General features: G+C 43.3%; 1 protein-coding gene across 1 annotated transcript in view; it reads left to right on the top strand.

The window, feature by feature from the left end:
• The window catches only part of LOC111260412 (uncharacterized), an 84,033-nt gene that overhangs the window by 2,814 nt on the left and 62,783 nt on the right, over nt 1-18,436 (top strand). Inside the window, exon 2 of the mRNA XM_022833156.2 lies at nt 15,435-16,139. Within this exon, the coding sequence (XP_022688891.1) occupies nt 15,435-16,139 (705 nt within the window). The remainder of the gene's footprint in view (nt 1-15,434; nt 16,140-18,436) is intronic.

An 18,436-nucleotide genomic window follows, 5' to 3' on the forward strand; every position in this document is an offset into this window, starting at 1 on the left:
GTTGCATATAACATACATTGCATGGAAGTAATACGATAAGATTATCGTATTACTTCCATGCAATGTATGTTATATGATCAGATATGCTGTAAGATTATGCCGTTAGCTACGCGTTGTTCTGGTGTCGTACGTGTTATGTTTCGCTCCTTTTATCCCTGAGGCGGATTAGTAGTTAGGGTCGGTATCATTCTGATTAACTGTGGGCGCAACCAGCAGGCAAAGCTGCTACCAATCGAATGATTGGTTTCAACAATCGTTAAAGCTCTTAGATGGCTAAAGTTCATTCTGATTTCGATTATCGAAATGTAAAACAACCGATCACGGTAATAAATCATAGATACCGAGTCCGCGACGTTTACATGGCTCGTTGAGAGGTTAGCATTGTAGGTAAAGCATTTTTAGAGATTCGCTCGGCGTTGGATTTAGCGTTACAGAATAAGTTCAGTTAAAGTTCAACTACAAAAAGTAAGTGCTGCTCGTCTTCGTAGAGTTCGTAATGTGGTTTACGATAAGAATGTCCGTTGTTCATGCTGTGCAATGCGAGTGGACGAATCTAATAGTTATCATACTCGTATCTGTGCTCAGCTATGAAAAAGCTATTCGGGCGTTGTGACATTAGTACGCCTCTGGTGATGCCGGTACGCCACTCTTCTAATTGTAAGGCACGATCACTTAATCAGTCTCGGCTCATACCCGATGACCAGAGGTCAGAGATCGCACTGATCATTCTACGTGCCACCAACGCGTTCCCGACAATGTAGGTGGGACCATTGAATGATACGTGAGCCTTTGCTTTTACTGATAACTGTTCTTGTCTCTACTTATTATTATTGCCGGTCTTCGTAGCTCCCTGCACGAGTTCGCACAAGTTGCTGGAAAACAGTGCATACCGATATATTGATTCTGTGCGTTTCTGCGTAGAGGGTCGACGGTTCAGTAGCGGTGTTGTAGAAGCGCCAAAGCAATGGCGTTCCGCTGTAGACATGCCGCGGGCGCGATGTCTAGTACGTATTTTGCCAGACCGACATAACAAGTCAAAGTTACGTTGTCAACTTACGACGTGAAATGGAACTTAACTTATCAATGCAATTTTTTTTTTAATTACTGCAGATTAGTACCGACTAACGGCTTGTTTGCCCGTATACTATATATATTTATGAAATAATTAAATATACGTTATTCGATTAAGAAAGAGAAGCAAGGTCCATTCTCATCGTGAGTCAACAGTGTTGCTTCCTATCCTTATCTTAATTATAGTAAAATTTCTCAACAGCAGCAAAAAGCTACTCTCATTAAGTATGCAATTCTCCTGTTTCGCGATCCTCGAATAGAAACATCGTGAACAACCTGAAATCCTCGAACGAGGATTTATGTGAGGCATTTTCCGCCCCTCATCTCTGTCGTATCTGTGTCGTTTCCCTAGCGCGATTGCTTCTTCTTCCTCTTCTTCGTTTTTAACCTTCCCCCAATAAACTTACATGTGTATTTTTTTTTAATTAGGGGGTTGCCCCCCTAATTAACCCCCCCCCCCCATGTGGGTACTCCCTCGTACACTTTATGTTGCCCGCTATATGGACATTTGGTATCTTTCGATTCTTCCACTCGGTTTCTCTATCTGAACTGGTTCTCTATCAGGGTCCTTTTTATGATTATATGTGTGGGTGAGGGGGGAAGCAGGCTACTATAGGAGTACGCTTCGCTAGCTAATCCTTTATATAGAAGGCGAAAACTCTACTGAACAAAATGTAGTGCCGGTTGAGTGGACAATGAACTTGCTAAGGTTGGACAGAAGCAGTCGTTTTTCGTGCTGCCGTTGCCGACAAAGCAAATGATCCGTTAGCTGGAGAAGTTATGTATAAGCAGCCACTTTCACTGGATCGGCATGTGCACCGCTAACTTGCTTGCACTACTTCTTGGGTTTAGGTAAATAAGTCAATAAAAATACAGGAAAACCCGCCATATCCGTAGCTGGCGGGCGGCCTATCTTTTTGATTGCGCCATACTGTTTTGTATTGTCCGTTATTTGTTTCGTAACAGGGCTGCTAGCGTCAGTTCGTTGCGTCGCAAAAGCCTCCTGTTCCTGTTGCAGCTGCAAATTGTCACAGTAGAAAAGTCAAACAACAAACCGCAGGCCAGCGGTCTCAGAGATATACTAAAATTGAATACCGCTACACGGATGATAGTGCCAGGAAGACGGGGGGTATGAAAATAGAAGATGTCATCTGGATCTTTTTGATAAAGACTACGGATTCATTTTTAAGTAAAAATGAATAAGATATTTATTAGGTAATAACAAATAGCCACTGTAAAAATGTAATCTAAGTTATATATGTGTGCATACATTCAAAATTATATTAAATTGTATATAATAGTTAGCCTATGTGCATGTACAAGATTGATTAATTGCCACGTTACTCACTCATGTATTACCTTTCTCAAATTTACCTTGCCCCGCGTATTACGGTATGGTGACGCACAACAATTTTTCACGAGATTTCATCTATTTCACGCGTTCGTACTTTCATAAGGCTTAGCTGGCCTCGGTTAAACAATAGATGACTTCGGTACACATCTCTGTGGCGGGAAGTAGTTGCACTTTGCTCCCCAGATAGAGCGGGCAACGTCATGTGCGTTTACATTCTTGGCACCGTTGCCGCTGCTGTACGTACGTACGTACGTACTGACTAGACAGCAGAGAGTGCCAAAAGCTAACTGGTACAATAGTTTTGCATGTTAATACATGCAGGCGTACAACTGCACGGGAGCTCTGACAGTGGAGCCGATCGAAGCGTTGTTAAACTTACTCAGCACACCATGGATTACTGTCCGATGAAATCAGCAAAAAAGTACCATAAGCAAGCCTAATTGTTAGTTAATGTTCATATACCTACTATTCTATTTCACGCCGATTATAGCTGAGTGGCTTCATTTAATTTAATCGACTTCGTAATAACATAAGCGAAGCACCATGATACATACAGATGTTCATTAAAATAAAAGAGAAGGAACTGTGCGGTCCGCAAAGGCTTGTCAGCGTCCTGAGATAGGTAAAGGGAACAGAGGGGTTCTCGTTAGCTAAATTTTGCCAACAATAGCTAACAGAGGTGGCCCTATCCAATGCGAGATGGGAACGGTCTCATCATGGACGCCAGTCACTTCAAGTGAGCGCGGGTCCTGTTGAAACAAGGCACGGCAAAATGTGGCTCCTGCCACTGCAGTCAAATTGGCTGAAAAGTCTGCGAAGCTATTAATGACATTTGGGCATGTTGTCATGAACGGGCAAGATAATCCATCTTCCTTTACGTAAACTCCTCGAAAACATTGCTCAAGATCTGTCTTGATTTAGCTAACTGCCCTAAAGTAATGGATAGATAGCCAGTTTAGTTAGGTAGTAAGCTCAACCGTAGAGCGCCAAAGGACACCAGAATCAGGGCAAAAGCCCGCAGTAAAGGCTTTATGTATCCCCAGGATTACCAAGAGTCTTTCTCCGGTATAGCTGTGTATCTTTTTTTTTTGTTGACCTACCGTCTGCTGTGTCCAGGTCGAGGGCAATCATTTATATACTGTACCTGTTCTTCTTTTTTATTTTATTGGCTGATCTTTTGATTTTGGTCGCTTATGAGAGCTTCTAATTTACCAATCTATTTAGAAAAACATTCAAATTCTATTCGAGTGTGGTTGGTTAACGTTAAAAAGTGCCTAGGTCGTTCTGCTTATGCAATTCATCACGCGTCCGAAATGATCTCCTGTTAGATATTCAACTTTATAAACTACTAAACATATTATTTATACTTTACCTTGATTTATTTTATCGCCGCAATTCAATTCTATGTTTTCCTAGACACTTTTAGTTCCTATATATCTTTGATTACCGTCATATAATTTGTTTTAATGTACGTTGGTCGAATCTTAGCAATTATAGCATTACTTTTCTTCTTATGGCTTTAAGTTGTATTAATGGCCATGAGACCTTCGAAATGTACATGATAACTGCACACTTGACTTCCTTACCATTATTCTTTCTCAATAAGTGGACAAAGCTAATATATATACAAATGTATTATATATATATATATATGTAATTTTTTCGGACGTTTTTGCCGCATATTCGTTTATAAAATACTGCTCAAAGCTTGCCAGCTATTTTGGGTCTTGTGTTACTCGCCGTCACTTGGTACGGTAATGGCAGCGATTGTAAGCGTCTTTGAGCGGTATCTACCGACTCTCACGCATGAAACAATACTTGCATAGTAGTGGCGGTGGCCGTAACCATAACAACAGGACGCGGCTAGCGGTAGTGGCTCCAGCCATTATAACAAACGACACGTCTTGCACGTCTCTTCGCCCATAAGCGACACCGGCATTGTGGGTCCATATCTTACTGATGCAATAATAGATCTGATAACAAACAATCAATGGAAAAAGTAATATGGCATTCTAGTACTTCACATGGAGCCTGATAATCCATAAAATGGCTTTGTTCTTCGCGGGTTTTGGCAACGGATCGAAGTGGGCCCAGTTACGCCGTGGGTACCCTCTTTAATGACCCCCTTGTGGTGATACTTAACGGATAAGATTCGAGGAGATTTAATGTACAGAGTAGAGTCGCTAGTTAATAACCTTAAGTTACAGTATAATTAAAAATACTGTTGAATAGTCCGCCAACGACGATTGCATTCAGTATAAACGCAAGCCGAGCTGCTTTAACACAGAGTGCGCCCACGTCTGCGCTGATCATGCAAAAGTGGGCTTTTCCTATGTTGTTAAGTGAATTAAAGTAAATTTAGGTGTTGCGAAAGGTCGTCATATACAACTGGTTAGCTTCGAGTGCGCGGTACAATCAACGAAAGCCATTGTTTCATCTATTTACTGTATCGTTTGCCTGTGCGATACGATTGTGTTTTCGGTGCATGAAGTAAGATGTAGAATACTTCGAAACGACTGTGGCTGCACGATCGACTACTCATAGACAAACACCATCCAGCCATCTCAGTGCTGAATAATAGAATGGTCTTTTGTGTCTAGCAGGAAAATACTCATTTCATACAAGCGGTTTTGTTGATTGAAACTCTATTGTTAATTCCCGTTAGTGTGTCCTAAAATTGCATTTTGGCGCACCTTAGATAATCGGCTATTATCGCACGAGTGACGTTGTTGTGACATGGTCGCAGCCTTTGCAGCAATCCTTTCTGGAAAAGTCTCTTTACAGGTAGCTACCAACATCATTCAACAATAGTCATGAAGCACCGCAATAGATCATGCATGTACGATGATTGCCGCCAGTACGTTTTCGTCATCATAACGTTCGCCGGTTTCCAGACGCGATTGATACACGGCTGTCCATTCCCTTTTTCATAACATTATGTTTATATGAAATAAAAACGAATTTGCTTCTACTATAGCGTTAATCACGTTGCTTGGAAGCATACATAAAGAAAGAAGAGCTTTGGTACGTCCAATTGACTTCTGACACATGCTAGCCGTAGCTCAGCGAGCAGTGCAGCTGGCTGAGGAAGAACCGCTGAACCGGCTTAAGTTTGGTGAAGATGCTCGTTGACATCGTTGAACCTGCTAACCCATCTGAACTTACCAAACTTACAAATCATAGAATTCACTCTCATACTCTCTTGTTCGAAATTTCGAGGCTGTCCTCTTCGAGCACATTCGAATCCCAACCTGACAGCTGATTTTTTTTCAGTACACCGATGCAATCGTGTTGTAACAACTAAAATCGTTTTCTCCCAAAATCGGGGTCAAATGTATCAGATAGATCAGGGGCAAATGATTAGATACTTATTTGTCTTGCGCCGGGATTGACATATGGAACGCCTTTTTTTACACTAAAAAGAACAGCATCGTTTGATTGGCCCAATATTGTTTTTCTTTCGTCCTCAGGCAATCGACCGGGATCAATCATCTTTGCGTCTGGTCATTGCGGAGCGAAGAACAAGTGCAATATGATATGCAGCTCATATACGCAGGTGCATACAAACGAAGGTTCTACTCGTACGACGGGTCGTTGTGAATGAACTCTATTTTGGACCGCTGCTTACGATGCTGGCGTAAGTTGGAGCAGTCGTTACTGCTGCTGTCGTTTTATCCGTTCGGTGGCTGGCCTGTTTCCCATTCATCTTTTCCTTTAGCTTCTCTTCGCGGCCCAGTGCTATGCTCCTATCGATGCCCTTCCATGTTGTTGCTGGCTGGCTGTCTGAGTCCCTCCCTGGGTGGACAGTTAGCCTAGGTTTCTCTTCTGTGTATGCGTCGTACGCTAGATCGCGTCGCTATTTTCATAATCTTTCTGTAATACCCTTGCTGTGCGGGGCAACCGTTCCTTCATCCTCCCATTACCCGCCCCCCACCGCTGAAGGTCCTACCTCCAATTTCTCTCTCGCTCATGTAGTGGTAATATATCGTTGGGGCTGTCCATTCTTCTGTTTTGTTTGCACTGCGGGGTGCTAATAAACCGATGGAATGAGTGTGCAAGCAAGAGGCGGTCGAAGCCAGTCGGAGGAATATATGGGAGGACGGTGACCTACAAGGGCAACTGAAGAATTAACAGCACGAGCTGCAGCAGTAGAATTCCGAAATGCATATGCAGTGTTTGCACTTGCAAGCCGGGAGATCTGCCGACGAAATTGTTTTACTCTCCAACCCTGGCTCGGTCCTCACTCTTTAATAGACCACCACGGACATTCAGCTAGAATGAGGCGAAATAGGGATTCAGGGCAGCGACTACTTTATTTTTGCTTTCGTGCCTTATATTGGCTATGAACGAGTGCATATGGAGTGCGGGGTCCAATGCTGTCGGGGCTTTAATGTAAACGGCCCAACTTCTATAGAAGCTGTGCATCGACTCGAAGGGTGCAACATTGGGGTAGTCGCGGTGTCATTCACCACGAGCTCCTACTATGAGGTTTACCTCGTAGAAAAGAGTTCACCTGTGAGAAGCGGGTCGCGAGTTTGGCATGTAATGTACTTCTACCGTGATTTCGCTACCAGACCGACCTCGAATTGGCATGTTGTCCTCTTCTATATTGTCGGTTGTCAGGTATCCCCATCGATAGCTTCGATAGCGTGGTTCGCTACGAAAGCGAAGTGTGGGACTGGAGTGGGAGTCTGGTCCGCGTCGTCGTTTGTTTGCTTTCCCAAGGTAAAGGTTGATTCTCTCCTCTAAGGAGTTCTGGTTCGCCCATGTTACTTTAAAACAAAATCGCTAACAGTAATCTAGCAACGGAAGACGACAACGCTAACTGTTAGACTTTTGTCGCTCGGTCAGGTTGAAAGCAGGTAGAAAGAGAAGAATTAGAAGATTATGTTTGTCGAAGAAAACGAGCTAAGCGGAGAGGGTAAAGGTACACGGCAAATAAATAGTTGGAAGCCAATCTGCGAAAGAATAGTAAGCAGCAAGAAGTCTATACGAAACCTCATTCTTAGCCACCAAACCTCCAGATTGGGGGTTGAACGATGTTATCAACCACTCCCACTACCTGGGTTTCCCAATATCTAGGTCTCTAAACTTTTCCTGGGTTAATCAGTTCTGAAGTGCAAAGATCTTCTTCAGCCTATTCGAGTTGCTTGCTCGTTTATTGGTAGGACAGGAATGCGAAGTCGATTCCTTATTTTTACGGCTACTACACCGACGTGCTGGCTCAGGCGAGCCCGGCTGAAGCTCGCATGCCGGCCTGCGATATCCCTCGTAAGCAAGCACGATGCCTGTCTGGGATTAAAACCCGCTTCCCCTAAGCCTTTGGAGAGGTCTTCTTTGTTCTACGCCAGTATCGATGTGCGTCTCGTGCACGCCTGCATCCCTCTTCTTCTGCCGCATCGTCACGTCCGACTGGGTGTGCGAGCACCCACCCATTGATAATATCTCTTTGTCGATTCGAAAATGTTGTTTGCTATGGCCATGGAGTTCGAAGAAGTGAAGAAACGGAGTGGCGAGAAGGAAACGGAGTGGTGTGGCACACTCGTAATCGTCCAATGGTATGCCAACAAGTGTTGTGGGTATAACTTTGATAGGCGGTTAGTATTCAGCTTCAAAAAGCGCTCTTGAATCAGACGTTGAATCTGATTACTAACACAACAACGTTGTAGAGTTGTAGCAAGGTTGTATAGGCTCATGAAAACGAACAAATAGCACGAAACATTATTATATCGGTATTTAATTGGCTGCCGAAGTTTCTCAATTGATAAAGAGTAGGAACAAATTTACCTTATGGCTTTGTTGAATTTTAAAGAAAAGTCCAAGAAGTCAGCACACACCTGCACGAGTTGCTGTGGCCTTTGTCGTTTGTGCGTTACAAGGAGGCGATATGAAGAAACCACAGGATTCCGTGAGCGACATCAAACAAGATAGTATATACAGCGAAGAGCCGTACGTGGTTTTATCGCGGTCAGATAATTACAGATTACCATGCCGGCCATGTTTATTTGTAGTTGGTTATAATTTAGCTCTACGGTCTTTTGGAAAGATACAATTCTGTGAATACAACTAATGTGTGCCGATAACGAGGACGACGTTTTATAAAGCCGCGGTTGCGGTTTACTTATTTCTCGCTATTTTCATACCGATTAGAACTCAGGCGAACTCAGTTATGATGATAAGCGGTTCGAGGCGTAGAGCCAATCAAAACAACCGAAAGAGTGCCACGAAGAGATAATGTTATTTTCGTTGAGCTGAATTTGATTTTGGGTAATGGCGGAGTGATTTTCTCCGTAATATCTTTATTTAAAAGGAACCCTCAAATGAGGTCATGCTCAACAATGTTTATGGTACAATTCTATTCACGAAAAAAAGGACTCATCCACAATCTAGACCATGAACAAACTTGTTCTCTGTCTTGATACGATTAACCACAGCAGAAATGGCAAAAAACGCGGCGTTTCGCCGATTTTAATAGGGTAATGTCAGTAATGTGAGTAATTCGAAAAAGCCAGAGCTGGTCTAGTTGCTTACCTAGTTGGCGCATTTTGAATTACCTTGTTTTATTCTTAAAATGTAGATATAGCACTTTTCTAGAACTATTGCACGCATCAGCTAACGTTTATAGGCTTAGATTTCGTGGGACGTCACCTAGCCCTCTTTAGTGCTGTCTAGCACTTCACGCCACGATTGTGGTACGAACTTGGCTCCTCCAAAAAGATTTTTAGATGTTAACTAGTAATTACCATACATGTGAGGCCGAGAAGTTTGTCAGGATACAAATACGAGTGAAACATGTCGTATATTTTATATGTCACATCTATAGAATTACGGTGTTATTGGTCTTATTTCTTATAGCCATCGTTTGCGTCTAGTTTACTTTTTCTAATACGCGTGATAACAGAACAACAATTAACCAAATTGAAATTTGCTGACGCGTTAAAATTAGAGTATACTCGTCGTATGCAATCTTCACCGCTATTCCAACCAACTAATTCGTCGCAATTGAATTGAAGCTATCCATCGTCCGCCGAATGCGTCTGCGTTAACTTTCGATTGCGTTGCCATTTCCCGTCGCCCCTTTACTGCTGTATCACCTTCCCGCTATGCATAAGTTACAACACACATGGCCAAAGCTCATCTGGAACATCGACACTTTCCATGAGTTATTATGCTTGCTCCAGCCGACCTCGGGACGTTTTATTTTGATATGTATCAATATATCAACCTTGTCCGACTTTCACAAAGTTAGATAGAATCGTCATAGAATTCGAAGTGTCTGTGATGTCTTCATATAGCAACGAGTTAGCGAGGACAAAGCAGAGACTAGGACAAGATAGGACATGCACATCGTCAAGCCGAGCGACAAGCTGAGTTGGAAGCGAAGGCAAGAGGAGTAAGGAGAGTGCGTGGCGGAACGACAAGGCTCAATTTGGACCTGGGGAAAAACGAGAACGAGTTGATCCAGCGCCGCTGCTGCTTTCGCTTCGTGCTGCTCATTTTTGTCTCCGACTCGTTTCGACAAGACCCCAAAGGGGTGGACTGCAGGAGGGAAGCGAGAGGAGGGAAACAGAGAGCCCGGCTATGACGGTTAGAAGCGCAGCATGACCGTCCCATCAGCTCAAACAGCCATCGCAGCAACATTGATACAAGTAGCACGAATTCCACTACTACAACCGTTACTACCGCGTGCGCTTCTAGCTGCAGAAGTAGTTGACATCGATCGATAATTGTAGACATACCCCTGCGCTTGGTTGTCCGCTCGTTTTTTGCTTCGTGTTTTTACTTCCACCTTCCTCCACGCTCTTTCCCTTTCTGCATCTCTCTGTCTACGAGAAAGCAAGTGCCACCGATAACATTGACGACTTACAACGCCGTCTCTAGTCCCAACCGCTACTGCGTTCTCTTTGTACAGCCAGCGGTTTCTGGGCATCATCGTGGGAGTAAACGCCTTTCTGTAAAGCTTTCGACCCCTTTCTGTACGGCGCTGGTCGTTCCTCCATTGGTTAATGCACGTGAAGCTCCACCACTATCTGATGACCACTACTCGCTGGCTGCGAGAGCGTGGTTCGAGAGCGTCCAAGCAAGAAGGGGCCGAGCTAGCCGACAAATCGTACCTTGCATCTCACCATCCTAAGCTCTGAACCTGTGGGCAATAAGATTCCCCAGGAGCTCAAAGTAACCCGACTGCGATTGCACTCCAAATACCTTTTTTCATTAGGAATATCCTTTGATTTCCCTCCAACCCGCGCCCTCGCACCAATCCGCCACTCTATATCCTTCTCACTTCCTTCGTATTTACGAGTGTATATATGTACACGTTTTCCGGTTGTAGGGCACATTTAAGCAACCGTTGAACACCGCCACGCGAGGTCGCTTCAGAGCTTGAGTTACCGCGTGCCACTTTGTGTTACTACTACTACTACTACTGCTACATACATTAAGTGGCCAAGGCAACAAAAGTGGGCAAAAATGTGATGCATTGATGGATGTACTGCCCCCTGAAGTCCAAATGGCTACTGCTAGTTACAGGATGGTAGCACGATTACTACTACTTCTGTACTGAGATGAGCAACTGGAGCAGTGTCCGTGCTGAAAGTGCAGGCAGTGGCGGGCTTGTAGTTATGGCAATATCAACAAAGGAAATATTTACACGTACGTGTGTGTCTATATATTTCCGTACGAGCATATATCTGGGCAACTTGTAATAATGGGTAACACTTTTGTTGACAAGACCATTGGCTGTTTTCCGCTGATTGACTGCTGGCAAGGTGGCTCGGATTTCTCATTGTTGCGGGCTGTCAGTTTTCTGCGGTGAAAACGTGAGACCGCTGCCACGAAAATGACGCAAATACGAGCTGAAACAATATATGATGCGTATATATACATATGTACATCTACCCAAGTCGCCTGGCTGTACGCCTTACGCGGATAGCCCTACAAGAGGAAGGTGAGAGTGTCTGTACAAGGTGTAGGTGTCCAAGTTTACACGGTTTAGGTGGAGCTGCACAAGCGGCGATGGAAGGATGTAATGCACTCGATCCAATGACAGAGGATGCGTGATGCTTGCGACCACGTTGCTTGTCATTCACAACGAACGAGAAAGGAAGGCCGCGGACGCTTTGTAGGCGTGTCGAGACAATGTGTTCGCCTTTGTCGCGCTTCGCCCACGCCAACCTTACACGTTCAAATCTATCATAAAGACATCATCGGCGTATATAATACGACTGGATATATGACACAAAGTAGCATTGTACTATACGCCATCGAATGGATAGTGCTCTAATAAGATCCTGATAAATGAAATCGGTTCAACGACGACGGCCGAGGACGTTACTAACGGTCGTGTTCTAAAATATACGATAAATTAATTCATGTCATTGCTGTAATACAATTTTGATTTAAAAAAATGAACTACTTCGTAGGGTGGCAAAAAAGAGTAAAACGCGCTGACTGACTACTGAACAGGAACAAGATGACCTTAGGATTTCGAAAAGGCCCCATTAGCGGTATGAGCTTTTTTTTAAAGGCTCATAGAACATGCTAGTAACTGCGACGGCTGTCCTACTAGAAGGCCGTTTAGCCGTGAGACAGCGACAATACTCGGTGAGTCAGTACTCAAGTACAAAACTTCATTATTGACTTGGAACTCCTAATCGGGATTAGCGGCCGGTAGAGTATGGGCTCGCCAATCAAAAACAAACACAGTCATTTCTAAATCTACTTGGTGCCATTTTGTCACACTTTATAAAGACATTTGGCCAATTTGGAGATCCCACTGCGTTCTCTAAGCGTCTAATATGTTTTTAGTGTTATGTATAAGATAATACAATCCTAACTGTTTAGCAAGTTCTATGAAACATTTTCCATGACATAAACTATGGCTAACGCCGCATTACCGATGCCAATCAGCGTTATAATTCAAACTCATGGATATAACTGTTTCGGTCTCTCATCTTGATATGGAAGATTAGTACGAAGATGAGCGATGTCGAATAATATCTATAAATAATCCTATTTATTATTAAAACCCTTCTTAATAACCTTCTTTGTGCGTTTATTTTCTATTCCACAATAGTAACCACAGTTATGTATCTGTCGCTCGGGCAGTATTCCGTTAACAGTGATTGCACATTGTAAATCAATGGCCTATTGTGCTCGTACTCTGTCTCTTCCGGCAACCGATCCTGATTCTGTTCAGTCGTAAAAACAGTAAAATAGGTTCAATAGGCTCAGTTGATTCCTTCAATATTTAGTCAGCATCGCTGGACAGGCATGAGGGCTTCGTCAGAAAAAGAAAAGGTTTTTAACCCACATCTGTTGGCTCTTTTAGACAGAGGCAAGCGGGCCATGTGGGACAGATCAATACAACATGACCCATTTTGTTTTTCCCCTCAAGATAGTTCGTTATACCAGGATGAAGTAGGCCGAAGATCGATCTAGCCATCGAAGTAAGAATATTGCCTAAATAGGGAAGGGTATTTGTTAACTCCTATTTGAATATCATTGATGCCCGACCGTGTGTTATAAGACTTATATTCATATGTTATAGTAGACGATGGGTGGTGAGGTGTTTTCGATTGTTGTGGGTTTCATGTCTCTGTCGTAATTTGATAAACAATGTTTATTCGTATGCGTTGCCTGTTGGAGTCACCAATCACAAAGATTGTTTACTAAGTTAATGGTTTCTTTTCAGTGAACTTCTTCTTCAGTGAAGTTGTTAAGCAATTACAGAATATTATAGCAGACTTCATAGGTGTTCATAGGAGTAAACTCTTTAACACTAGCTCTGTATGGCGCTTCAAGTTGCTAGCCACCGTCAGAATCATCCGTCTTTTTGTCGAATACCTTCTCCGCGGCATTAGTTAACGAATGCAATCACTTGATCTCTAAGAAGTCATTCACCCATTTTTTTAAACGGTGTTATTCTTCTCTGTTTCGTATTGGATGCCTAGCTATTATCTACCTACGAACATTTACCCAGTCTTTAGCAGAACCACATTCGAGCTCATTTGTGTATGCAAATATGATCCTTTGAATTCTATGTGCGAATACCCAGAAAGATACGGGGTTTGCTCTGTTCTCAATGTTATTATGACAACTTGACACTGTTTTATTAACAAAGCAGAAAAAAAAACATTAGTCAAATGATTTGGTCAAGTACTATATGAACATGACAGCGTACTTTTTTTTTTCATATATACACACAGGCTTAATGGAACATCGCATGTGATTCCGTACATACACTTGTTCTACGGCTCCCCTAGGCTAGTTCAGTCAGTTTAAAGAGACTGTACGTCACCGTTAGGTCCAAGATATGTCTCAATAGAGCAAATAAATACTTTATAAATCCAGTCACTTTTAGGCCGAAGGCAATTCCTGCGCAAATACATACGTAAATTGTATATAACCGATTCATTGTTCAACGGCAGAAACGCTTTTAGATTAGTGATAATTAGCACCAGTGAACACCGTTATCTCTAGTGTAGCAAGATGCCAGTGCCATTGTCTCCCTAATTATTGTAGACGGCATTTGCGAGCTGTTCGCGCGTCTGCTCTTCGGCACTTTCTGCAGCGCCTTTACTCAACAGCAATCTGCCCACAAACAGACAATTGGTAAACTTTTAAAAGTAGCCCTCGAGGCCGTAACAAAAAAATCAGAGGCAACCGATGCGACGACGACGACGACGACGATGATCGTGACAATATCACACAGACGGAAATTTCTAAGACAACATTGCCTTCCTAATGGTCAGCCTACGTAACGATACGGAAAAGCACGCAAGAACAAATATTATAACCTAGTTGTAGTTCTTACTGCTGGCTTGTATCAACGTTCGTATTATGATACTCTTTTGTGGACGACAGCGCACTGCTGAATTTCGATTTCTTCCTAAATTTATCAAAATTAGAAAAATTGGACCACAGCGCCAATCCTATCTATGCCTCTGGCTCATATTTACTGTTTGGTTGACGGTTTTCTGATGGCTTTGCTTGCTTTTCCACAGTCTTTTTTACAGCCCTCGGCACATACTCTTTCCGCAATGCCAATAATGATAACTTTAAAATTACAATATTGTGTACATGATCTCTTCGGTGGTTTCGCCCCAAGGGCAGTTCTTCTGAGCGCTACAATCAATTTTTGCCTGCGTTTATTTGCTTTTTTACGAGCAAAGACGAACGGTACTATAGAACAAGTGAGAACTGCGGTGCAACGACTCTGCGCAAATGATCCATTCAATTAAGCAAATACAGCAAAGTACAGAGAAAGACTTACGCTATGTTAGGCACTGTTACATTAGCATTATACGTCATTGTAGTAGTCTTTGTTTTCCAATGCGCACAAAAGACTACGTCCTGAAGTGTCTTATTGGATTAATTTCTCTTGAAGTTTCTGCGAAGTGTATCCAGGCGTATCTCGTTAGCTCTGTGTCCTTACGTCCGTGTGTATCTATTGAAGCCCTGTGGAAAGTTTAAAAGTTAATTTGTAAAGGAGAATGTTAGTTGTGTGTAAATAGAAGGCAAATGAAGTGGGAATGGCGTAGTCTAGCCGCAGATTGTTCCGTTTGTTATGTTGAAATCACAAGCCTTTATTATAATGATGATGACGACAAAGATAATCATAACGATAATAGCAGTATGAAAATCTGCTTGCTAAATTAGAGATTCGTCTATCCCGTAGTGGAAAAAGTCTCTGATATTAAATACAGTTGCGGTTGAGTCTGTGCTATTACAATGTAATTTTTCTCTCTCTCTCTCTCTCTCTCTCTCTCTCTCTCTCTCTCTCTCTCTCTCTCTCTATTGTTTGTTTGTTGAAACTATGACATTATTCTGGAAATAGCATGCGTTACGAAAATAATCATTTTCTCTTCGTAGTAGCTCTCGTTAGACTTAGGTGTATAGGAAATGCATCATATTATACTTTTATATACATATGTGTGTGTGGGCGTGTGTATATATATATATATATATGATAAAGGGTGTTATTTTTGCGCTTATCTTACTATTGCAGATCGCGGAATTAGAATGCCTCAATAGTCGAGACTTTGTTTTAGTGGGAAACCGTACGCTGGAGTGCGTTCGATTACGAAACGGATCTGTCTCGTGGAACTCGCCATTGCCAACATGCCACCGACAAACCAACTGCCCCAAGATTCAAGATCGGAACGATTCGGGCGTCCTTGAGCTTCCGATTTCGGCCGAAAATTATTATTGTAATTGGAATATTGATGGTAACGAGATCAATCCTACTGCTAAATATATCGAATTCTCAGTGAAAGTACAGCCAGAGGATTTGGTCCGTACCGCGCGAAGAAATCGGGGCTTGACTTTTTACGACGGCGAACGTCGCATTACAGTCCAGAACGGCTCCGGTCTCCATTACCGCACCCGAGATACGAAACTCCGGATCAATTTCCACCTGACGAAAGCCGAAGCTGAATTTATGAAGGACGCGTCGTTTCGAGTAGATTACGTCGTTGTTCGTAAAACGTGCCCAACCATTGACGAGGAAGCGTTTCCGTTCGGTACGATCACTCTCACGGATAGTTTCTTTATCGGGTCACAGGCCAAGCTCGAGTGCGCTCCAGGCTACGACCTCCGAGGGGATCCAGAAGCCGTGTGTCAGCGCGATGCCAACTGGACGTTTGGAAACACAATGCCAGAGTGCATCTCGCTTAGCGCCGAAGCGGACAACGATATTCGGCTACTCGAAGAGGTAGGTCAAATGATTAATGTTGAGGACGAACATTATTTCGTTGCCGGATTAGGCCGTTCTGTATACACGCACGGAATTGCTACAGCAGGCCAACAATTACGCATTTATGAAACCATACCTTGTTTTGCAAATTTCGTATTCGCTCAAATACAAGGGAGAAAGCCTAGCGTTAAAAGATATATACGTTGTGGATGGTTGTTTTTTCCAACTGACATATTATACAGGCTCGTCTACTCGGATATGAACAATTTCGATGTTAAAATTCTGAGAAAGAATAAATAAAATTGACACAAAAGGAGCACGAGGCACGAGGCAAAATGATGCTCGAAGACTAACCCAAACGGCAAACAATAGTTCTAACTTTATAACTGTTTTCATAACATTCGCCTAATCTGAGCGAACTCTTTATACATGCATCAAATCCCCTAGATAAAACACCGTTTCCTTAAATAAACCTACAAACGATAGTGAAGTGTACTTACGGTGTCAGAACAGAGCGTAAAATGAACGTTATTGCTTCATTAAGTGCAATGGTATGCAGCATTTGTCGAAACATTTTTCTAGGAAATTTTTTTCCAGACTCAAGAATCCAACGATGTTGGCAGGTATACATATATTTGTATATAGATGTTTGTGTGTGTATATGTGTAATTTTCGTCCAGACGTTTTAATACACTCGACCGATTTGTGTTGGTCTCCAACTTGCGCGGGAAATAGATAGATCGTGCATAAAGACCCCCCAGAGGATCGGCGAAGAGTCGATCATGACGTTCTTATGAAAGTATCGCCCCACTATGCGGCCGTCCAGCAATCCCGTAGAAAATCCGTAAAGCCTGAGGCGTTGGATGTATGTGGAAATTGGTCTTGTCTAAGCGATATCGATGGTGACCTAACTTTTGCCGTAACTCACTCATCGCGTGATTGTGCGCAGCTAAAGTAGGAGTTTCAACATACGTTCGTTTCCATAATAGTCGGGCAGACAGTCAAGTCAGGGATATAGAGATGGGACCAGGAAGAGGCTCAGAGACGATGAAAAGGCGGCGAGATTGTCAGATCTTTTCATCAGATATTTTTCGGTAACGACATGGGATCCTTAAATGATCCCCTGAGGACAAGATGTCGGCAAGTCATCTTTTACCCCGTCTAAACGAAGCGCTCCGACAATCGCGAGATGACTCATTCACCACGATTATATTAAATCGAGCGAAATATAAACGACATACTAGAAGCGTAAAAAAATCCTGCGTTCGCGAAAATGGTAAAAAAGAAGCTCAAAGGTCAATGCTCGCCTGCCTACCTTGGTCTAGCACGTTCAACCAATAAACGATCATTGAAAATAAAAGTATTTACCAAAGATGAGGTGGGGCCAAACCGAAAAGCATTAAGTTCCCCTTCTCACACGGCGTCTTTGACTTTTGCGTGGCAGTGTAGGAGACATCCTTTCTTGATTTTAACTCTTGCCAACAGCACGCCGTTGTCCTTCCTGTTGTTGCTTACCACCGGTGGCAACGCTACTCCAGATGCTTGCGTTTCTAGGATTCACGCAATCGGTGCCCCACGAACATCGCCGTCCGCTGTCCACTTTTCCATCTCCTATTAAGATCGTTACTGTTGCGTCATGTTCTGCTGAATTTTTTCTTGTGTGAAGTAAACGCGTCAAAGGAGGGATAGTTTCGAATTGTCCGTCCCCGCTATTGTGTCCGCTCTGCGTAAGTGACCATGTGCGTGTAAGAAACTTTATAAGGCGGGCATGGCAAAAGTAGCTGTGTTAGCAGTGGTCGACTTTGGCATGAAATTACTCCTTGTTCCTTTCCCTCGATTTTGGCATTGTTGAACGTCGACTATCAGCGTTTTCATCATCGTCGCCGCGGTGGCTCGGAAACGTTGTGCAACGTCTTGTCTCTTCCATTGTTTTGCATAGGAAAGAACAGATTTCAAGAGGACAGATCCACAAAACAGAACAACGACCAGAATAGCGGCGGACCAGCGGAGGCTGTAGCAGCACCAGCAACAATTGCGCCGGCATCAGCAGTGCTGACACCAGCAAAATAAGGAGCACAAATAGTAGCCATTTTCATTTTGACCTCGAACAGGAGTGGTGGCACCGCGCTAGTGCCACCACTCCTTGAGTAGGTACTGAGGCAGTTGGGACTGCCGCAGACGCGAGGAACGTAAAGGCCGCTTCGTTCACTACGTTGTCCTTCCCGAAAAGAAAAACCAGGTTTAACGACGCTTGATGCTGGTTGGCTGCATCAGTCGCTAGGCCGGCAGGTCAGCCCGCCTTATCGTCGTTAGCT

The sequence above is a fragment of the Varroa jacobsoni genome, unplaced genomic scaffold (assembly GCF_002532875.2).
Source record: "Varroa jacobsoni isolate VJ856 unplaced genomic scaffold, vjacob_1.0 scaffold_437, whole genome shotgun sequence".
Classification (NCBI taxonomy): Eukaryota; Metazoa; Arthropoda; class Arachnida; order Mesostigmata; family Varroidae; genus Varroa; species Varroa jacobsoni.